The 21,793-nt window shown below is 38.4% G+C and overlaps 1 protein-coding gene across 1 annotated transcript in view; it reads left to right on the forward strand.

Moving 5' to 3' along the window:
* Positions 1–21,793, forward strand: part of LOC103720510 (ion channel POLLUX-like protein, putative (DUF1012)) — a 93,555-nt gene that overhangs the window by 56,622 nt on the left and 15,140 nt on the right. The window contains exons 10-14 of the mRNA XM_008810241.4: positions 3,117–3,203; positions 4,097–4,181; positions 15,965–16,112; positions 17,622–17,698; positions 17,780–17,860. Coding sequence (XP_008808463.3) covers positions 3,117–3,203; positions 4,097–4,181; positions 15,965–16,112; positions 17,622–17,698; positions 17,780–17,860 — 478 coding nt within the window. The remainder of the gene's footprint in view (positions 1–3,116; positions 3,204–4,096; positions 4,182–15,964; positions 16,113–17,621; positions 17,699–17,779; positions 17,861–21,793) is intronic.

Raw genomic sequence — 21,793 nt, forward strand, 5'->3', positions numbered from 1 at the left:
TAACGTCCTAATGTCCCTAGTGTCTACCCATCACTCATCCTATATTTGATTCTATGACTTATGATTTATCCAGTTATGTTTTGATACCATTATTATACTCACATTAATCTTAGTTCTTTGGATGAGACTGTAGTCTATTAATGGGCATGATTGCAGCTGCCATCCTAGGTATATTATATACAGATTGCATGTTTTTAATCATCACATCTTTTGTTTGGATTGTATTAGGACTTGGCTACCAAAGAAAGGATCCCTAATGAATCCCTCCCAGCATGCTCTCTCTAATAAAGAGAGACTTGAAAACAAAGTTTTAAGTACTGGTGGGATAACAAGGCATCCCACCATCTTGATCATAAGGGTGGGATGATTCGGGAAATGGATCAGGATAACACAGGATATCCATTGTCCCTAATCCTTAGTTTGTGGGGCTTCCTATTCCGTGGAAACATAGGGACGACCACATCCTATGATACTCAAAACCTTTCTTAGAAACCCAAGAGTCTCTTGTTATGAGTTATAACTTCTAAAAATGCATGCTGGAATTATGCGCTATAACTTCCAAGAATGCAAAGAGACATGATGGAGTAATGTGCTATAACTTCTAGGAATGCAAAGAGAAATGCTGAAATATTTTTAAGAGCATCGGCCAAAAGAAGCCATCACTTCTATCATAATGTATGGGTTTTCCTATGCTTGATACGAAAATAATTTTATTGGAGAATCAAGGAGCATCATGTGTGAACTTAGGACAACTTTGTACTCGTTGAATCTTGTGAGATGACCCCATCCTTCTATTGATTGAATCCATGTTGATCATGTGGATGATCCTTAGGACAATAAGAAATCTGGTTTATTGAACATAATTTGGTTTACACAAATTTTAAGTTGAAGGTCCACATATATCCTTATCAATGAATTCAAATAATACCGCTAATAAACCATTTGTCTAGGGATTCATCCACTTGTAATTTAGAATTATGCTTCATTTTTAGATTGAAAAGAAATTCATAAATGCTAAAGCAATTATTAAGAAGCTCTAAATTCACATATTAAAGAGATTTCACACATACCAAATTCAAAGTCCAAAACACATGAATATGAGTTCAGAGATATTAAGATGAAAGTTTATGATTTCAGAATTTCTAGTTAGAAACTGAGAATGAATTGAAACAAATATATTATTACAATCTGTGTTTGGAGCTGGACGCTCACATCCAGCTCCAAAAATCTGACAGATACATATCCTACTTGCATATGTATCATTCGCTTGGATATTTCTGAAGTTCTTAGGTTGTCACATCTTAAAGATTTGGCAGCAAGGTTCGTTGTCCCGGTGCATACCGGCCCATACCAGGCTTATTGTACCATATCAATATGGAACTGTTACACGATATAGGAGGCATATTGAGTGTCGTTAAGCTGAACCGACCGATACAGAGACTGTACCATCATGGTACTTGTACGAGTATTGAAACTGGTATTGCAAACCTTGATTAGCAGAGAGTTGAACTCCTCGAACAATGTGTTGGACCCTCCATTTTGGTGCTAGGCTTATGTAGTCTTTTTAGAGATTGGTCAAGGATGTAGGTGTTGAAGTAACTTGCACAATGCTTATTTTCTTATATCTTGAATGGCAACATGTATATTAAAAGACCTTAACAAATAATACCTTTTTATTATTTTCTTTTTAATGATTAAATAAAGAATATTTAAACGGATAGATATACAATTAAGTTAAAAAATTATATTTTATCCTATGCATCTTTGTATATGTCTTTTCTCTTCTTTCTGAGTTAGATACTTGAATTTGTTACCTGATCCAATTCTTGTAATGTGTCCATGCAACATTGATCATAATATGTCAAAACTCAAAACCATTGCAGGTAATCGGAGGTTTCAAAATAGGGAAACAACTAAAACATGAAGCTGATTATGAACTTTAATTTTAGAAATCACCTTAAAGTCAAGGACACTAAATTGATATATAAACTTGAAACTGATTACGACAACACAAAAAAACCCTTATATTTTGGAAACAGGGGCTTAGAATTTTGAAGTAGTGGCAAGGTTCAAGAGACAATGGTAGTTCAATGTAGCTTGAACACAAAATGCATGGTAAAGTTCGCTACAAATGAACTAATGATTTTCAAAAATATCAGAATTTTGAGACATTCTATGCGCTTAAGATAGTACATAGAATAAGGAATTTCTCTCTATTTGAACTCAATAAGAAAAACATTTTAAAGTTCATTTTCATTAAGAATAAGAAGTTGTATTTCCCGCATTAACACAGACCCATATTTTCGTGTGCAGCCAAAATTGTGACCTTTAGCTCAGAGGTGTTTCTGAAATATTATGATATCATAAATTTTGTTATATCCAAATATTGCTGAAAGCAAAATTTTTTTTAAGAAAAGTCATATTCATTACATAAGGTTCCAAAGCATTTCATCTGAGTGGTTCAGTACAACACTTGCTCATTTTTAACAGATTGATAATAGTTTAGCTGTTATATCCACTCATAAATGCATATATACTTTCCTTCATATATTTTGGGTTATTACATGCTGAGTCAAATTATCTGAATCCCTTGTTATATTTGTGAAATTCCTCCTGTTTACACATTATTTGACATTTTTGAAGGATTAATTTTTAATTTTTTCTTATTTCTTTTCTTTGAGTGCCTTGAAACTCAAAAGGCTGTTCTTAAAATCATTTGTATAGTGGTCCTTCTGATCAATGCTTTATTACAAACTAATACATATTTCTCAGCTTAGAAAAAATTGAATAACAGTGTCATAATGTTTGGATTGACTGACTTCTCACTTGGGTTTTGCCTATTGTTGCTCCTTTCCTTTCCATGTATTCTATAACTAAAGCATTATTTAAGTGGCCTATAATCAAGTTTTCCTTTTAATATAGTGGATTTATTTTTGTGTTATAGTCAATCTGGTCAGTGATTCACCACATTCTTAATAACTTTTTCCATATTTCATTTGCATACTACATGCTAAATTGTTATAGGTGAAATTCTGGATGCTTTTATTCGATGTTAAGTTGTTAGTGTTGTGTCTCTTTGCTGTATTATCATACAAAACATATTTTGATAATTGCAGCTGCAGCCTTAGTTTGACAAAATCTTTTGAAAGAGCAGCGGCAAACAAAGCACGTTCCATCATTATTTTGCCTGCAAAGAATGATAGGTTCGTATAAAGTTGTTATATTTTATTAAAGGTTTTCAAGATCTAATAGATGTGAGTGCTGTAGGAAATCATATAATCAAAAAGATTAGCTTCCATATTTCCATAACCATGTACTTGAGTTACTAGTTAATCTATCGTCTTTGCTTCTTTTCATAACTTGTCATAGAGTATGGGAGACATTGTAAATAATAATTTAGGTGCAACAAAAACTTCTTTCTAGAGTATGAGAATGAAAGAAGAGAGAGATATGTGGTACCTTGTATGCCACTACTTCAGTAATAAATCAACAGTGGACTGGTGAAATATTCTTAGCACTGTTTTTCTAGGATGTGCAACAAAAGATGGATGCTACATTCTTGAATATAAAATTCTTTACGTCATGGTATGCCTGTACCGAACTGAATGGTATGGGGCATATTGTACTATACCAATTTGGTATCGGTACACGGTACAAGAGGCATACGACACCGGTATTCTAAACCAGCCCCGTATTGGGCATTATCGACACCGCGACAGGGTGGCACTAGTAGGGGCCCGGTACTGAGACGGTGTACCTTCACATATTTGCTAGCAACTATATTGCAAGAAAGGTTTAAGAATTTTGAAGGCTTGAAAAGTAGATGGCATAACATATTAATCTAGGTTGTAGGGAGCAGCAACTTGCATGCTTTCTTTTCTGGCTTATTAGTCTTTTAGTAGAAAGCATTTACATCGTCTAGAAAAGGATTCAAAGGAATGATAATCTAGCAAGTATTAAACAAGAGAGATTGTCCAATAGCTTGCATTGTTGCCACCATATGTACCCTCGCCATTTTATTCTTGAGTATACGGTCCCATTTTCCAATACATTTCTTACATGATAATATTTTTTGTGTTCTAATTAATCTTATCAGGTATGAAGTTGATACAGATGCATTTCTCTCATTGTTAGCTCTGCAACCTCTTCCTAAAATGTCGTCTATCCCAACTATTATAGAGGTATATAACTTGCATTCATATACTTGAAAGCATAGATTCATTTATTTTGAATTTTATAGGGTCATATGAAAGTTTCACAATAAATTTTGACAATGGAAAGCTTGCATAAATATATTACCAAAGCTCTGGTGTAGGTTTAAAATGAATAAGATTATTAATTGTAATACTAAATTGCTCGTGCTTGAAAACTTTGTACTTGTAGTCTCAATGCAACTCCTATCAAAATTAGACTTTTCACAGTTACTCTCACAATAAGTTTTTTAAGTCATCTAACTATTTCTGGTCCTTTAACGAGATTTGAGCATCTTTCCTCTGATACTAACTTTGGTCTTGCTTACAACCATCCTAATGACTCGTGAAGTGTATATTTTAATTTATTCTTGTTCTACCATAGCTGTACCTTTACATTTTTCTTTATATAAAAATCATATTATTATATTTTTTTTAAAAAAAGTTATCATGTAGTTTGTACAAGGAAATTATGGTACCATATAGTGCATAATCAGAAAACTAGCACTTAGCAAGTACTTAACTAGAATTGCAATATAAGCATTAAACTTAGTAGCTGGAATTTTGAACCTGCTCCCACTTTTTAAGAGTCTTGTTAGTATAAGTGTTTCTTAAATATCCGTTTCCCAATTCTGGCAACTATGGTATCAAATAATAAAATTATTTATATATGCATAAATAACAAGTTTAAAAATGTCCTGGAAAAGTTTAGTTAAAAAAGGTAAATTAAGAAAACAGATAGACATCTGTTTAAGGACTTTTATCAATGTAACGTGACAAGCTACTAAATTTTTGGACTTTTTCTAAAAAACAATATTTGTATTAAGCATGGTCGGTGGAAACATTCTGAACAGCCCAGATTGGGGCGTACGGAGCTATACCGGCGGCGGACTGGGATGATTCCGGCAACCAAAATGAGAAATCGATGATGGAGGGGGAGAAGAAGAGAGAAAAAGAGAGAGCGAGGGAGGGAGAGGGAGAGGAAGAAAGAGAGAGGGAGATGGAGGCCAGCCGACCGGAGAGCCGTCAAGGGGTTTGTTGTCTTCATTTAAAATCTTGAAAATAAAAAGGGGCCCCCTCCGAGATTCTTGTTTCAAACAAAATAGGAAAATCGGAGGTGGATCCCCTCCTCTGCCTCTTCGAGCAGCTCGCTGGCCTTCGTTGGCCTTTGCCACCCTCCCTCTCTTCCCCTTCTCTCTTTTCTTCTTCCATTCTCTCTCTCCCCCGCCCTCTCTGCTATGTCTGTACGGGCTCGGCATAGAATGGCATGGAGGCTTATCGACCCATGCCACCGGACAACCGGTCTGGGCATTGGTTCTAGCATAGCTGTCCTTGGTATTAACTATCGTCCATTTAATTCCTAACTTCTTACAACAAACATTTTTCATTCATGCACTTCTTTCTTTTAGTGTATTTGACATGTTCTTCGCTAGTGTACTCCGAGTTCTTTGAAACTTATCAAGGGTTTCTTTTTGAACTCATTTCATGTGGAGGATTAAGTTCATCTTTCTTTTAAAGCATGTACAATTTTATCTAGGATTCATAATTTGGATTTGGAAGTTCGTTTATATGTCCCATCGTAGTCAACATATTTTATGGATTAAGGAGCTAACTTGAGTAATATTTGGCTTTCCTCTACAACTGAGAGCAATGTCTGCAGTATCGGTACCGGGCCCCGTACCGATTGCCTTGCAGCACAGGTCGGTATGGTTTTGTGTTGTGTCGTGCTGGCCCAATACCGATACAGTAGAGGCAAGGGAGAGGGAGAATGGAAGAGAAGAAAAGAGAGGAGGCGGAGGCCAGGGAGACGCGGAGGTGGGGCTCCGCCTTCGGTCTCCTATTTCGTTAGAAATAGGAGTTTGGAGGGGGCTCTTTTTATTTTTGCGGATTTTTTGCCGACTTCAACTTAAAATCTACAAAAATAAAAGGGGCACCTTCCGGGCCCCTGTTTCGAAGGAAATAGGAGAATGGAGGTGGAGCCCCACTTCCGCATCTCCTTGTCCTTTGCCTCATCTCCTTTGTCTTTAAGGAAATGTATTTTATTGTGTTGCATATTATTCTTTATACTTTGTTGTGACAAGTTTTATAGACTGAAACTGGAGAAAGGTCCATCCAAATCTTGAATTGGATTATATTGAGCCTAGGGATAGGTTCGGTGGTGATTTTGATTGATTGCCAACAAAAAATCAACTAGGTTGATTGTGAGCCCGGCTAAAACAATCAGACTGTAATTCTGAAAAGGTTATAGTAAAAAATTTTCTAGAAGAGTGTCCTGAGGAGTGGATATAGATGCAAGATTGGCACCGAGCCACTATAAATTTACTGTGTTTGTGGTGCATGCAGGGGCGGCCCAATACATTTGGGGGCCTAAGGCGAATCCAATGAACGAGGCCTCTTTTTTTTCAATAATAATTTTTTTTAATAAATATAAAATACTTAAAAAAATGATATGGAAATAGATAGCTATCAAGTACGCTATTTTAACAAAGATACATGAATCTAACAAAGATAGACAAGAAGCCTTTTCAATTTAATATAATTCTTGAATGGAAGCACATAAAAGTAATTACTCTAAATGAAAGGCCATGAAACTGATTAAATAACTGAGATAATGCTTGGCAATACTGTTTACCATGTCAAGCAAGAGCCGAATAGGAAAAGGTCATCCCATGGCACTTCATGGTCAAGGTAAAGAAAAGAATTTGTCCATAAAGGAACCTCTCTATAAGAGAAAGTGGGGTCATTATGGGAAATTCACTCCATCTAATTAATAAAAGTCCCATCCCACCATCTCCCCTTCAAGTGAGTACCCAAGCAGCAACTGCAAAATCACAGCACAGCAGCCATTCAACCCCCTCCCTCCTTTTCTCTCTCTACCACCCAAGAGGGGAGAAGAAACCGAGAGGAGAAAACTAAAAGAATCTCCACCCTCCAAGAAGTCCATCTCCAATCCCCCTATCTTTCTTCCCGATGGCCCAGCTGGATCAGGAGTAATGTGAGGGAAGGAAAACCAAGACCAAAACCAAAAAAGAGAAGGGATGAAAGATAAGAGTGGCTTCAGGCGTGTATCAAGCCAACCAAATCCCTCCTCTCTCTCTCTACCCAAAACAAAACTACTGTCCCCAACTTCCCAAATTGCCCCTCTGCAGGCCAGGAAACTCTCCACCTCCCTTCCATCAAGGGGGAAGACTCGTAGCCAGCTCTTGTTCCCGTTTTATATGGGGCCTTTGCTTCCTTTTGGTCATGGTCAGACACAGAAACCTCCCTCTCTCCCTCTCTCAATCTCTTTGCTCCCTTCGCCTCCCGGAGGCCTTCCGGCGATCGCCTAAGGCTCGGGCCGGCCCTGGGTGCATGTATTGTTTGTATTGATCTTTTGTATATTTACTTTTGTTAATTACTTGTTGCAACCCACAAACACTCATCGAGTTTTATTTCGCTGCATTTTACTTAATATCTTTGAAAAGCCCAATTCACCCCACTCTTGGGCTGCATAACTTGAGTAATGTTTGGCTTCCTTCTTTGTTCCAAACCGGTACACCATTTTTTTAATACTTTTTAGGTTTGATTTATTGGTAATCATTTTTTTTAACTTTTTCAACAATTTTAAGTATATTTTGATGTTTCTTAATGTCTTTTGTTGTTTCTTAATGTTTTTTGTTGTTTCTATGATCCCGATATAACCTAAATGATGCATTTTGTTGTTTTAAAGTGATACAGAACATAGAATAATTAGTGAGATGTTGCGTGCTATAAGAAGCAACATGAAATATCCTAAAATTCATGGACTAGAGACTCGAAGGAGGAAGGATATGTCAGCGCAACCTATTATGGTGAGGTAGAAACCCCACAACGGCACGTATGACACAAGGCGATGGTTGGAAGAGTAGGGAGGATTTGTAGAACATCAACTGTGAAACAAATTGGGATAATAATGCTGATGTTTTAGAATTGGGTGGCTTATCTAAAGAATTTGTAGCTCCAAAAGAAATCATTCTATTCTCATTAATGGATAAGGATGTTTTGCTAAGGAACAAAGATGATCTAGCAGATTCTATCTAGATGGAAGTAGAGCTCAGGAGGTTATCCTTTCTAAAGAACACTCTCTCAGGGAAGTCTTGTAACATAATAGGTGGAAGTGAAAATACTATTTCGTCGAGCATAAAGAAGCTCAGCAGGAAGCACAAGGACTTCTACGACAAGAATGTCGGCCTAGTTCGAGTCAAGATTCAAGATTGTATAGATGTTTGGTGGCTCCGCTGCACCTACAAGCTGAGGGTGGATTATGAAAAGACCTAATTGCTTTGGATAATCAATGCCACTGTCAATAATTAGCTCTTCTTCAAGGTAGACAAGCACTCCTTCACCTTGGTCTCCGTGGGTACCAGTTTCAACTATAGCTTTGATTCTATAGCCAAGTACTTGCAACTTATTGGCAACCCAAACTTCTCTGTTGTTATTATGCTCACAAACTTCTCTTCCACAGCATCAATAGCTATACCTAACTGGCATATAACAAGGATAATGCTGCTGTATTGGAGACCCACCGCTACCTTTGATCGTCAACTCCAAGTTACTCCCTTTCATGGTCCTAAAGCGCATCAATGATAATGCCTACAAAATTGAATTTTTTGGAGACTATGGAGTATCTGCAACATTCAACGTAGCAGAAATATCGCCTTACTATGAAGACTAGGAAGACCAAGAATATCTAGACTCGATAGCGAGTCTTCTTCAATCGAGGGAGTATCACGCCGGAGCATTAGGTCACGAGTCCCGGCTGCACGAGTCATGAGTCCTGTATGTAAGGGTGTCGGGACAACTTGTTTTTGGTGACTTGTTATTCTTTTATCTCAAGAAAGTTTGATGTTAGTGGCCTAAACTCGATGTTGGGGGAGTACGACATTGGAGCACCAGGTCACGAGTCCCGGCCTCCTAGGTTGCGAGTTTCGGCCGTACGGGTCGCAGGTCCCATATGCATGGGTCTCGGGACACGACTAGTTTTTGGTGACTAGTTATTCTTTTGTTTCAGTTAGGAAAATTCGATGTTAGTTCTAGGGAGTTTTGATTTTTGTGAACTTTCTTTTTGAGAACTTTTGATGTTGTTAGGAAAGTTAATAGTTAGGGTTCTTTAAGTTTAGAATAGGACTTGAAATCCCGCATTAGAAAGTTGAAAAAATGAGTCCTCTTGTACTACTTATAAATACCCCTATTATGGCTCTTCTTGTAATCATCCTTTGAGATACTTGAGTTATTGATCAGCGGAGATTCTATTGTAGGAACTATTCTTCTCCTGCCTTTTTTCTATTCTTCTCTCCACTCTTTTGGTAGATTTTAAGGATTTGCAAGTGAGCTATATCCTTGGACTTGCATGTCAAGACGGTATTTTTGGCCTTGGAAGAGAGTGATCCATCCCTGCTCCTCTTCCATCTACCATCCGTCCCTATGTTGTACGTGCCGTAGTAGGATTTCTTTCTTGCTGCAATTGGTTGTGCCAATATATCTTTCCTCCTTCGAGTTTCCAGCCCAAAGTTCAACACCTCTCCAGCATCATTTTGTTTTGTAGTGGTCACGAGAGGCTGTATACCATGTGCTTTATGCAAAGTTAATAAATTAAAAAAGATAACGCGTAAACTTTAGCTTGAAAATATATTTCTATATTACATAAATTTATATTACATAATAAATACCAATATCTAGTCCCTTATGGAGTGTTTTTATTGCTTGTGGATGCCACATTCATGTTCATAATTTGTGCTTGAGACTTGACCCCGACCTAGATAATTTGCCCATCCCTGCATTTGATGACATGTTGGACTTGGATAGCCACCTTGATTTTGATCCTCTGTCTAATACCAGGCTCATAGGAACAATTGGTGATTCATAGTCTAGTTAAGGCTATGGAAGTTGGTAGCCAACTTGAATATGAGGCCTCAGATGAAGAATATATATATAAATCGTATACTAGCTGTCCAAAGTAGGATCCAAGGTACCACAATAATCTGGAATATCTGTTGATCATGGTCAGGGTCGACGGAACTGTCCTGAACCGGGCGGTTCCAACCGTCCTGAATCGTACCTATCATTGGTATGGTTCCGGCAGCAGAAATAGAACCTGTTATCGGAGCCGGAGAAGAAAAAAGAGAGCTAGCGGAGAGGGAGAGAGAGAAGGCAGGACGCCAGCGGAGTTCGGCGGAGGTCGGCCTCGGTTGTGAGAAGTGAGGTCGCAGTTGCTGACCCTATGTCGAACGAAACAGGGGCCGGCCGCGACCTTAAAAAAATTTGCAATTTAGGGGAAGCGGCCACGACCTTGCTTTCCGTTGCCGAGGCCAGCCTCCGCGGGCCTCCGATGGCTTCCTCCAGCCTTCGACGGCCTCCTTCGACCTCCGTCGACACTCCACCGGCATCCGCCACCCTCCTCCGGCCCTCCCTCCCCCGCTCGATCTCTCTCTCGATATGGTCCCTCTCTCGATACAGGTCCGACATGGCCCATACCGAGTCGTCCTGCTGGAGAACTGGTGTCAGTTTCTTCGACCTTAATCATGGTACATCCAGTGTTTCTACCTAGTGAAAGTTTATCCTAGGTTCTTCGGTGTTAAGCATGCTGATTTTTTTTTTTTTTTAAACCATGGCTGAACCTGATCGGGTTGCCTACGTACCCCTTCATAAGGGGGATCAAGCCATACGTAGTTCTTTTTAAGTTTTAAAACGCAGCGGAAAAATCGAATCAAACAATTTAATTCATGCATGCTTACAAGATCAAATCTAGAATTCAGCACCTTAAGAACACATAGGATTATGCCAGAATCGTTTAAACAATTATGCTAAAACTTTCATGCATGATTAACTATCAGATCTGAAACTTAAGAACTCTATTCCGATTAATCTCCGAATATCTATTGAATGGATTCTGGAGATATCTCTGTGAGGAGCCCCAAAAGAGGGTAAAACCTCGGAGAATCAGACCTAGATCTTGACACCATAATAAAAGATTAATGTAGGATTAATACTTTTTATGATGGATGAAACTTGTGGATCTGATCCTCGACTTCGCAGCCACGCACACGAATGGCCTCTACGAGAAGTCCACGCGAAGTTCCTGAAGAGATCCAATCCTGCGGAAGTGCTAGCTTGCGCAGAATTTCTTGAGGCTGAAATTTGATCTTCCAAACGCTATCAACTTTTGATCCGCCTTCTTGGAAGAACTTGGAGGAAAGGTTTAAAGGGATTGAAGACGACTTAGATCTGATCTAAAGACTCTTATCAGGGACCCCTAACACTAATGGCGCGATGGACTTAGAGGAGGAAGAAGTCAGCTAGATTGAATGCAGAATTTTTCCATGCATGAACTAGGGTTCCTCTCTTTTCTTTTCCCTTTTTTCTTCTTCTTTTTCTCTCTTTTTTTCTTGAATTCGACCACCAGATGATGGAGGTCCTTTTAATGTTGCTCTCCTACCTAACTTCATGCCAACCATCCCATATTTGTGGAGGATTTTGTGGGGTTTTGAATTCTGAATTCAAAATTCAAATTCATGTGCCATTACATGATGAAGCTTGATCTAATCTAAACCATTCATCATGTTGCCACTTTCCTCTTTCAATTTCGAAATTCCCATGCCCCCAAACAGATTAGAGGGTCACGTGGTGATTTTGTGGTGATTGAATTCGAAATTTAACCTTAATTAGAAGTGAGATAAAGATAAGGATGACATATGTCATGAAGAGAGAGAATTTGATCTTATCCAATTTTTTTCATGAATTTATCTCTCCATTTCGACCCATCTAATGATGAAAGAGGTCCCTGATGTTGCCAAGTGTCCCATGGCACCATTAAATAAATTAAATTAATTATTAATCATATTAAAAATTAATTTATGGCGCCTTGCATGGATATGTGACAAGTGGATTTCAAGATCCGAACAGTTTCAGATCAAACCCATTTAATTTAATTAAATCCTAACAATTAGAATGATCCAATTACCATGGGTTGAACCTAATCCAATTAGGTCAATCCCTAATTAAGCACAAATTTAATCTAATTTAATTTGGTCAACCTAAGTCCTCTTGATTCAGACCTAATCCAATCAGGTCAAAAAAACTGATTGAGCCCAGAATTGAATCTAATTCAATTTGGCTCATCCTTAGTCTAATTACTCAATCCAATTGAGTTCATTAGCAATCTAATTACTAATCAATCCTCCGATAATTACTTTAATTATTTTATAAGATAATTTGCCAATCGAATTGACCAAATTACCCCTGAATGATTCTTAATCATTCATCAGCCTTCTTGATCAATCAGGAATCTTCTATGCGTGTGACCTCATAGGTTCGAACCTAAGCCGGTAGTATAGGAACGACTTCCTACACTAATCGATGTGACCATCTAGCAATGGTACCCGACGTCCGGATAGGCCGAATATATGCGAAGCAAATATTCTGGAATCTTGAACTATGGTTACTGTATAATTCAATCCCTTTGACTCCTAATGCCAGGATGACTTAGAGCTCACTGTCAACCCTATAATTAGTACATCCATTATGTGATTAACTTTAGATATCCCGTGACTCCTCACTGGGATTACCCTGGCCAAGGTTTTGCTAAATTAATCACAAGACATTATCTCCTGTTTCCAGGAGGAGTCAATTCCATCTTGACTCACAACTGACTACGCAAGTACTTGACTGCACCCAGTGACCTTCCGTCACTGAATTAGAAATTCAGGTAGTCCGGTACCAAAGTACAATGAGTTGCTTGCTAGTCACAAGTTGCGGTCTCAGGTCAGAGGGCCAAACTTATACCCATATCCACTCGGAACATCTCTTGACAGTAGAGCGTTCCGGAATTGGTCACGTTCAGTGAAATATACTCCTACACTTCACCTGTGTGGCATACCAGTGTCTCCACACTCCTTGGTTAAGAGGACAACCAACATATATGTCACACAACGACCTAATCTTGATAATGATGTCGTCCTTGTAACAACATATCATTTGGTCGCGAACTAGTTTAAGGACTCGAAGATAAATCCTCCTTTATCATTAATAAGTCCTAAGGACTTCATCATATAAGAGTTCATTTGAAGATGTAAAATGATGAATAATGCCAAAAAATACTTTATTGATTTGTCAATTCATTTAATCATCAACATGCTGACGATTGACATTTAGGATACAATTTCCAACACCTAGCGTGGCACATCATCAGCTGTATCAATGCCACATCCTAATCTTCTTAAAAGGCCTATCTGCGGTATGCTATTGTAATGCTTTATATCATACAATGGCATGCGTCTAGTGAGACTTGTCAGTTAGTAGGCTCACACCCTATGGCGAGTCGTGTGCATCCCTGCCGTGTCCAATATTATCATCCTGAATACCAAATGCATTATTTCTTAGATTGTACCATCATTGTTGCTCCTATTGCGAGATGATCTAGGCAATCGATCCTTTGAGGGCTAAATAATCTTGAAATCAGGGTCTGTCGAATTGGGCCGAACTGCCTGGTTCAGGCAATATTCCGCCGCTTTTTCTTCCTAAAAAAATCCACAAACAATACCGATTCAGGCTATTAGAAGGAAGATATAAGGCTAAATAAGGTGTGTTTTCTCTTTGTTATCTCCTTCTCTCTTTTTTTGGGGGGGCTTGAAAAAATAGCTCAAAAATTGCAAAATAAGGGGCAATAAAAAAAACATCAAATTAGACTTAAATTCATTGAAACAGTTCAAAAGGAGTGATTACCAATTAATTTTTGTAAAAACTTCAAAAAAAAGGGCGTGCCTGTCCGTGAATCGATATGTCCTATCGGTTCGGTACAACACCGAATCGGTATCAAACCGTACCAAGCGCCGATCGGTACAGGTTCTGGTACTGGTTCGGCGGACTTTGCTTGAATTTTTTGTGATGTGGCTCCTTATCAACTCTCTCTCATGGATCTACAATTGCCATTCCTTTTTTTTTTCTAGTTACTCCGAGAAATCGCCTTCTTTCCCCAACTGGCCATGCATGATTGGCTTTATTAGGTGGCTCGATTAAGCCATCATGCTGACTAGCCTTGCCTTCTTGACTAGCCCATGTACCATGGGTGACGGGTCCATGGTAATCTTTCCCCAGAACCAGTTCTCTCTTGACCTTTGTGGTTGTTGCTCCAGGCATCATATGGCTGTGAGTGGTTGTTACTCTGCTATGATGTTGGTTGATTTAGAAGGTGATCCTAGCTCATCAAGCTTTGGTTGGCTCTCCTCTGATGTCCATCGAGTAGAGTGTAGTGCATGTCTACCAAGTTACTTAATCTCTTGTGGCTCTGGTAGTTCCTTTGCTTGCTGCCTATTTATAAGAAAATCGACAAGTTATGATCACAACCAATGTGGGAGACCATCTGCAAGAGGATTTGGATTGGCCTCCTTTCGAAGTTTTTGGATATCTGACTAAAATGGATCCACCACTCAGTTGTAAATACAATCATGGACATGGCATGCTAGTCCCTACTGATCATAAAATTTAGTTGAATTAGACTTGGTGTCCAGAAATACTAGATTCATATCTTCGTTGCTTGCCACAACTACATTCTTACAAAGCTATGAAAGCTCTCCCTAAATGCTTTTGTCTGTAGTACACACCATTTATGGTATTATTTTGCATCTTTCTGATGATAGTATTTTTCCTACAGCGGTATCCCTTTAAATTCAATATACATCTTCTACGCATCGAGCAATAAATGGTGGGACCAGGCTTCATGTTACAAATCATATTCAGTAGCAAAGCTGAAAGTTCTTCATCCAAGTCTATTATTGAAACTGTGTATTGAAACTTTGGATTGTTTAAGCTGCCAAGTTATGTATTTGATTCAATTAGCAGTCTAAAGATTGCACAGAAATACTTATAATTACAGAAACATGAAGGTAGGCAAGGTTTGCATTCAGATTATCTGCTTAATGGAACTCATTACGAATCTGGGTATCACCTCTCCTTAATGATGCTGATGTAATCTTCAGCATGTCTTGGATCGGCTTGCTTGATCTCAGTCTTGATAATTAGTATCACATGGTAAAGGAAGCCCATTTTTGGGTACCTCTTGCTATCAACGGCCCTTACCACTTGATACAATGGCGCAAGTGCCTTAACTAGTTCCCCGACATATTTTTAAAACTGGGAGCCTATTGCTAATGCCTCCACATGGCTTCACTCCATGCCATTCTATCATGCCACTGCACTTATGAACGTAGGCCGTATCACAACCTTCTTTTCAATGAGGCTACTGAATGCAATCTAGTGCAATTTAGTGCATGACTATATGTGTATTCATCTTTTCTGCTGTTTTGCGAGAAGCGTTGCCGATATAACTTAGCATTAGAAGATTGACTTTTGTTCCTCTAACTATAGTACTTTCTGCTCTTGGGTTGACATAGACTTTTCTGCTAGATGCATTTATCATGGTCATTTCTCTATTTGGGATGTAAGGATTTTGGGGCTCTGACTTTTGGATCATCTACTAGTGCTGTTTCCCAACTCTCAGATCTGAGGTCTACACAACAGCAAACACCTTGCATCTCTGTTTAAAATATAATAAACTTAACTATCTGAGGGTTGTTCTATCACTTAATTTCCAATTAGTCCATATTTTTCATGGGTATCCTGTTGTAGATTCTATAAACTGAGTCAACATTGCTCCTGTGAAACAAAATAGTTGGCAAATTCTTCTTGACTTCAGCACTTGATAGTTATGTACACCAACTGTTTAAGCCCTTGACATTTGTTTTATTTTGTTCTGTATGTAGGCATCTAACTCTAGCACCTGCGAACTTCTGAAATCAATCACAGGCTTGAATGTGCAGCCAGTGGAGATGGTAGCTTCTAAACTATTTGTTCAGTGTTCTCGGCAAAAGGGTCTTCTCAAAATCTACAGACACCTGCTTAATTATCGAAGTACTATCCTCACCCTATTGCAAGAAGTATGAAAATAAAAAATTCAATGTTTTTCTGTTTACTAGTTTCTAGTTTGATCTAATGACGACCTAGAATATATAAATTGACATTTGATAGATTTTGCAGAAAAAGCTGCTCATTTAGTTCCCTACAAGATTTTTTTTTTCTTTTGGTCTATATACTGAAATTTGAGTTTATGAAGGTGGAAGTATTGGAGTCTTACAAGAATGAAATGCTTCTACCGAAAGAACTATGTATCGTTGAGTATTGACTATATTTCCACCTTCATCTTTCCATTTACTATTTACTAGTGGTTGTTCCCCAAGACTATGATTTGGAATAATTTCACTCATAATTATAATGTCAAAGTCAGCATTATCTCTTACATATTGTATGTTTACCTGGCTTTTCTTGGCCAACATAAGTTTTACCTCATAATAAGCTATTCCTTTTCATTATGATTTGGAATCCTAGGCAGTAAAGGCTTCTAGTTGGTACTTTTGGAGAATGATTTAGAAAAAATCTTGATAACTTTGCTCTTAAAACTGTGTAAAATTTTCACATTCATCTGTTGAACAAAAGCATTTTCTGTGTTTGAGCGGAGTACTAGATATATGTTGAGGTGACAGTTATATGAAACTCTTATAGAAACATATAATCAATATTTCTAAACGCTCGTGTGCTCAGCAGTGGCAAATTTCTTTGTGTTGAGTAATACTAATTATAGGGCCTCTCTCTTTTCATGAATATTGAGCTCCTTGTCTAACTGAATTCTTAACTTGAATATGTGAATCTCCTTTAGAGCTACTACCTCCATCCAATAATTGATAGAACAGAGTCTGACCTGTACAGGTAGCTTATGGAGGTATGATATATTGACAGAGCCTCAATCAAGTTATCTAGTGAGTCAATGGCACGTCAGTAACTAGAGTTCTGACAATTTTCTCAATGACCGGGATGTTCTGCCTCTGTATGTAGTTAATAGATTGGCAGGATGGAGATGCATAAACAAAAAGGAGCTATAGCTTTCATTTTCTCTTTTGTTTTTCTTGTTAGGGTGTACCAGTTTCTTTTGTCCTGGAACCATGGAGGGATGAATTATTTCTGCCTTCATTTCGTATTAACATTATGGGAAGCTAGTGCATTTCTCTTTAAAAATGTTTTACTACTTCTGCCGCTACTGTGTTGTTATTGTTGTTTTTGTTGTTGTTATATTATTCTTTATGCCTTCATTTTATGCTAAGATTTAACAATGAAGCCAGTGCATTGCTCTTTAAATAAATTTTTACTACTACTACTACTACTTTTATTGTTATTGTTGTTGTTACGTTATCAGGGTTCTTCTTCTACTGCTGCTGGTGCTGCTACTGTTGTTGTTGTTGTTGTTGTTGTTGTTATGTTTTTTATCAGGGTTTGCCTAATGTTTGGACTTTGGACAGTTGGTTAATAGTTGTATATGATTTACCAGAATATGTAGTTCCCTAACATCTGTTAGTTTATTGCTTACAGAAAATGTGTTCAACCTTTGTAGCTTTCCAAATCTGGTAGGATTGAAGTACAAGCATGTGAGGCGTGGAATCCTGGAGGTAGAATTGCTTGTAAATTTATATTTTCTTTCTTAAAAATGTTTTCATATCTGATGACGTTTCTCTACCTTTTTTTTTCAGGCAGTAGTATGTGGTATCTTTAGATCTGGAAAAGTATATTTCCACCCAAGTGATGATGAAGAGATTAGACAGACAGACCAAGTATGGAACTGTTCTGATGCCACCAATAATAGTTATCAAAATTTAATTTTAATATTGAAACAATAGTTATAGCTGTTATACTCAAAAGCTTAGTGGGATATCAAACATTTCAAAACTCAGTTTGAGATATGATTCTTGATGTTCTTAGAAACTTCCATATTCACATTATGGAAATCTTGGAATGTGGAACTTTACTGATGTGCATGTATGTGTATTAGAGGCTTAGAATAGAAGGTACAGTGTAGCTTTAGGCGGATATAAATGATGTAATCTTGCCTTTTGTATTAAATGAAGCAAAGATTATTATATTTCTAATGCTTGTTAAACTTGCCACACAATTCGATTATAGTATGGACAAATGTGTTTCTATGTAAACTTAGGGTTGACATTGTGGAAGGTTATAATTCTTTTTATAGCATAGAGCCGATGTTGTCAAGGTTAAGGTCTGAACCGGTACCGGTCGGCGGATGGGTCGGCCTTTTTTGGTTTTTTTTGAGTTTTTCAAGTTCAATTAATTGGTAATCAATATTGTTCAACTTTTTTTCATAATTTTAAGTTTAATTTAATATTATTTTGACATTTTTTTGATGTTTTTTGATGTTTCTATCATTTCGGTTTAACCTAAATGATGCATTTTGTTGTTTTAAAGTAATACAAAACATAAAATGATTAGTGAGATATTACATGCTACAAGAAGCAATATGAAATATTCTCAAAACAAGTAGTGAGGTGAAAATATAAAATAATACAATTAATTACATATATTTAAAGTACAACATATATACTGATATCTAAAATCTCGAGTGGCGATGCCTCTCGTAGATATTCGAATCATTAGCATAGTCAGGAGGCAGATTAGTCCACCTTTCTAACAAAACGGTGTTGTAGTCTTTTATGTTCATCTCATAATGAATGCGCTCTGGGTTATAAATACTCTCGGATCTCTCGTTGAAACTCTCGTTTTGAGTGATGTCCTATAGCTGATAAAACAGCTGTGAAGGAGCCCATCTAAATAAACCGGCAGCAAAATCTAATCTATAAGATGCTTCGGGCTGTATAGGGTAGTAGCCACCAGAAGATGCCTCAGACGTACCATATCTGTAGCTGTATCCATATGGGTCATAGGCTGCTTGTGGCTGCGGGTAATAAAATTCAATATACAACTCGAAATCTGATACATCTATGGATCCTACTCCATGTGCGTGGTTATTTGCAATTGCATTGTGTCCTTGTGAATGACCTCAAGAAATTCGTCTTCTATATGTAATTGTATCATCGCAGACTCCACTAGATCGTGCACCGTGGTCCCTATCCTGTGTAGCATGTGTATACTGGGACTCACCGGTGAATCGAAGACCACCCTGCGGCTGTGTCTCATAAACGGTAGTCTCATCTTCTCCAATCTCTCTCTGGCCAGCAGATCCATGATCATCAGAATTGATGCTCATGATCTCTGAATCTGAGTGAACTAGCTCCTCTTTTACTCTTTATTTTGGATGTAGGTGCCTTTTGTTTTTCTTTTTTGTTGTGCTGGGCAGTTGCCTGCTTACCCTTCATGCCACACTCTACCTCTTTATCCTTGGTGTCCCGCTTTATCTAGTTATGTTGGGAGAATGTATGTCGCCATCCTGACCAAGTCTACCGGATAGTGTAATGGCCTTATCTAAGCATCTCTCGATCATATTTCTTGAGAGGATGTCTCGGACAAGGATTCATGTGGTGACCGGCTCCCTTGTGTTTGTGGCTGATCAGCTGAAAGAATGCGTGGAATATTGTTCTCTGCCCATTACCCTATATCGCCTCTAACCTCGCTGGCTACGAAACTAGCAGATCGTGGAGGCTACGGAACCGGCCATTCAGAACCGGCCGTTCGGAACCGGCCGAAACCGTTTAGAACCGGCTGGTTCGCACCTGAAACCGTTCGGAACCGGCTGGTTCGCATCGAGTTCGAATGAAACCAGTCGATTTTGAACGGTTCCAGTTGGTCCGGTCCGGTTTTGGCCTTTTTTGGTCGGTTCAATCCGATTCTGGCCTTTTTCGGTCTGTTCCGGTCGGTTCGGGGCTGGAACCGAATTTAATAGACGAATCGACCTGGTTCTCCACTGGTTTGGCTCGGTATGGTTCGAACCGGGCGGTTCAGTCTGGTTCGGCCTACCTTGGTCAAGGTACTGTAAATGAGAAATTTCAGTGAGGGTTATATGTTATAGTGAGACACCAGAATAAGGGGTTTTATATTATTTATTCAAGGACATACCAAGTTACTTATGATTCATGTATAGATTCATATATTATGTGCAACATGTACATCTATGTGAACTTGGTGTCCAGATGGTGGAAAGACTCTTCAAGGCATAAAGCCAATTTTGTTATGGCAAATGTAGCTACGAGCAAAAATGTTATAAAGATGGCTTTGGTATGTGAGAAGTCAAGGGACCAGATGGTGCATTTGCATTATAGCTGCATATGCAGGCACATACAAAGCTAGTATTTTTAATATTTAAATGCAAATTTAATGAAATTGAATATAATAATAATAGCAATAATAATAATGATAGCATCTATCACTTAATTCATTTTTCTTTTGTAGAGTGAGAAAGGAAGGAGGACCCACCCTCTTTATAATTATCTAGGTTCCAATACTTGCGCACCCATGATTTGAGGCCAGAACCTTTGGTTGAGTAGTGGGGTATGACCACTATGATTAGTTCTTAGTTCTTAATAACATTAAGTATAGTATCATTAAACTTTTATGCACCTTTGAAATGCACATCCAATTCCGACAATCTGAAAGATGCATGGGTTTGCATGAGAATGTCTAGATATGTAGTCATAACGCTAAACAACACTAAGCATGCTTCATATACATCTGCATCATGCTAAGCAAACCATCTTTTCGGTCCATATGCATTATATTAGGAATATAGTGCAATTAAGGGACTGCACAATCATATGTGGCTGCCTATGGGTTCTCATTCACCGCATTTAAAAACACTGGCAAGTGAGACCCCAATATAAGGGTTATAGATCTCATTGAGTATAGTCGTTTATTTGTCCATGCACGGTGGTCTGCATAGTCCATGACAAAGTTTCAAAATCTTGCCGGTACTATACCATCTGAACCTCATGCCTACCTTTTGTATCCCATGTTGACTTTTATTTACCCTTTGTATCCTAGGGTTACTAGCATCTAATTGGGTCAGTTTTGCATACTGTGTGCTAGCATGGCGACCAACCAGGTACCTAACCTGCATGGCTCGGGATACATGTATTGCCATCATGGTCTGCCGTACGGGTCGGTACCGGCCGGTACATACCGGTATCGGACCCTACCGGTACGGTACAGCTACATATTTCGGTACCGGCCCGTACCGACGCGTACCGGCCCATACCGACGCGTATCGGCCCGTACCAACCGGTACCGGCCCATACCGATCGGTACCGGCCCGAACGGACCAGGCCGTATCGGCTCCAAATTTTTTTTGGCTTTTAGCCCCATCGGTACAGTACCGGTTCGGCTCGGTTTGGTTCGGTACCGTACTGGTACCGATGCCCACCGGTACGTTGGTACAGTCGGTACCGTGTATCTTGATTGCCATCCTTGTGTAAGGCCTCTCATGCTAATGCAAATAACATCTAGTTGTGAACAATCAAAGGATAACTGGTTCCCTAAATTTATTCTATATAAAATCATGGCTTGCTAAGGGCACCTAACAGCAAGTCGGCAAAACATCAAAACCTTCCTTTATTTACTGATGAATTGTTTTTTCCTATTTAATTTAGTTCATCTGATTTTTGCCAATCATTTTATTTTTAACTTGATAAAAGTTGCATGAAATAATTTTTGCACAAAACTTATATCATGTTTTATTTATTTGATTTTTGCTAATCTTCAGTTACATCAAGTTCCATACCGGTTTAAATTGCATTAATATC

This window comes from Phoenix dactylifera, chromosome 5 (assembly GCF_051530095.1).
Source record: "Phoenix dactylifera cultivar Ajwa chromosome 5, Ajwa_hap1_PhDact_Kaust_v1.1, whole genome shotgun sequence".
NCBI lineage: Eukaryota > Viridiplantae > Streptophyta > Magnoliopsida > Arecales > Arecaceae > Phoenix > Phoenix dactylifera.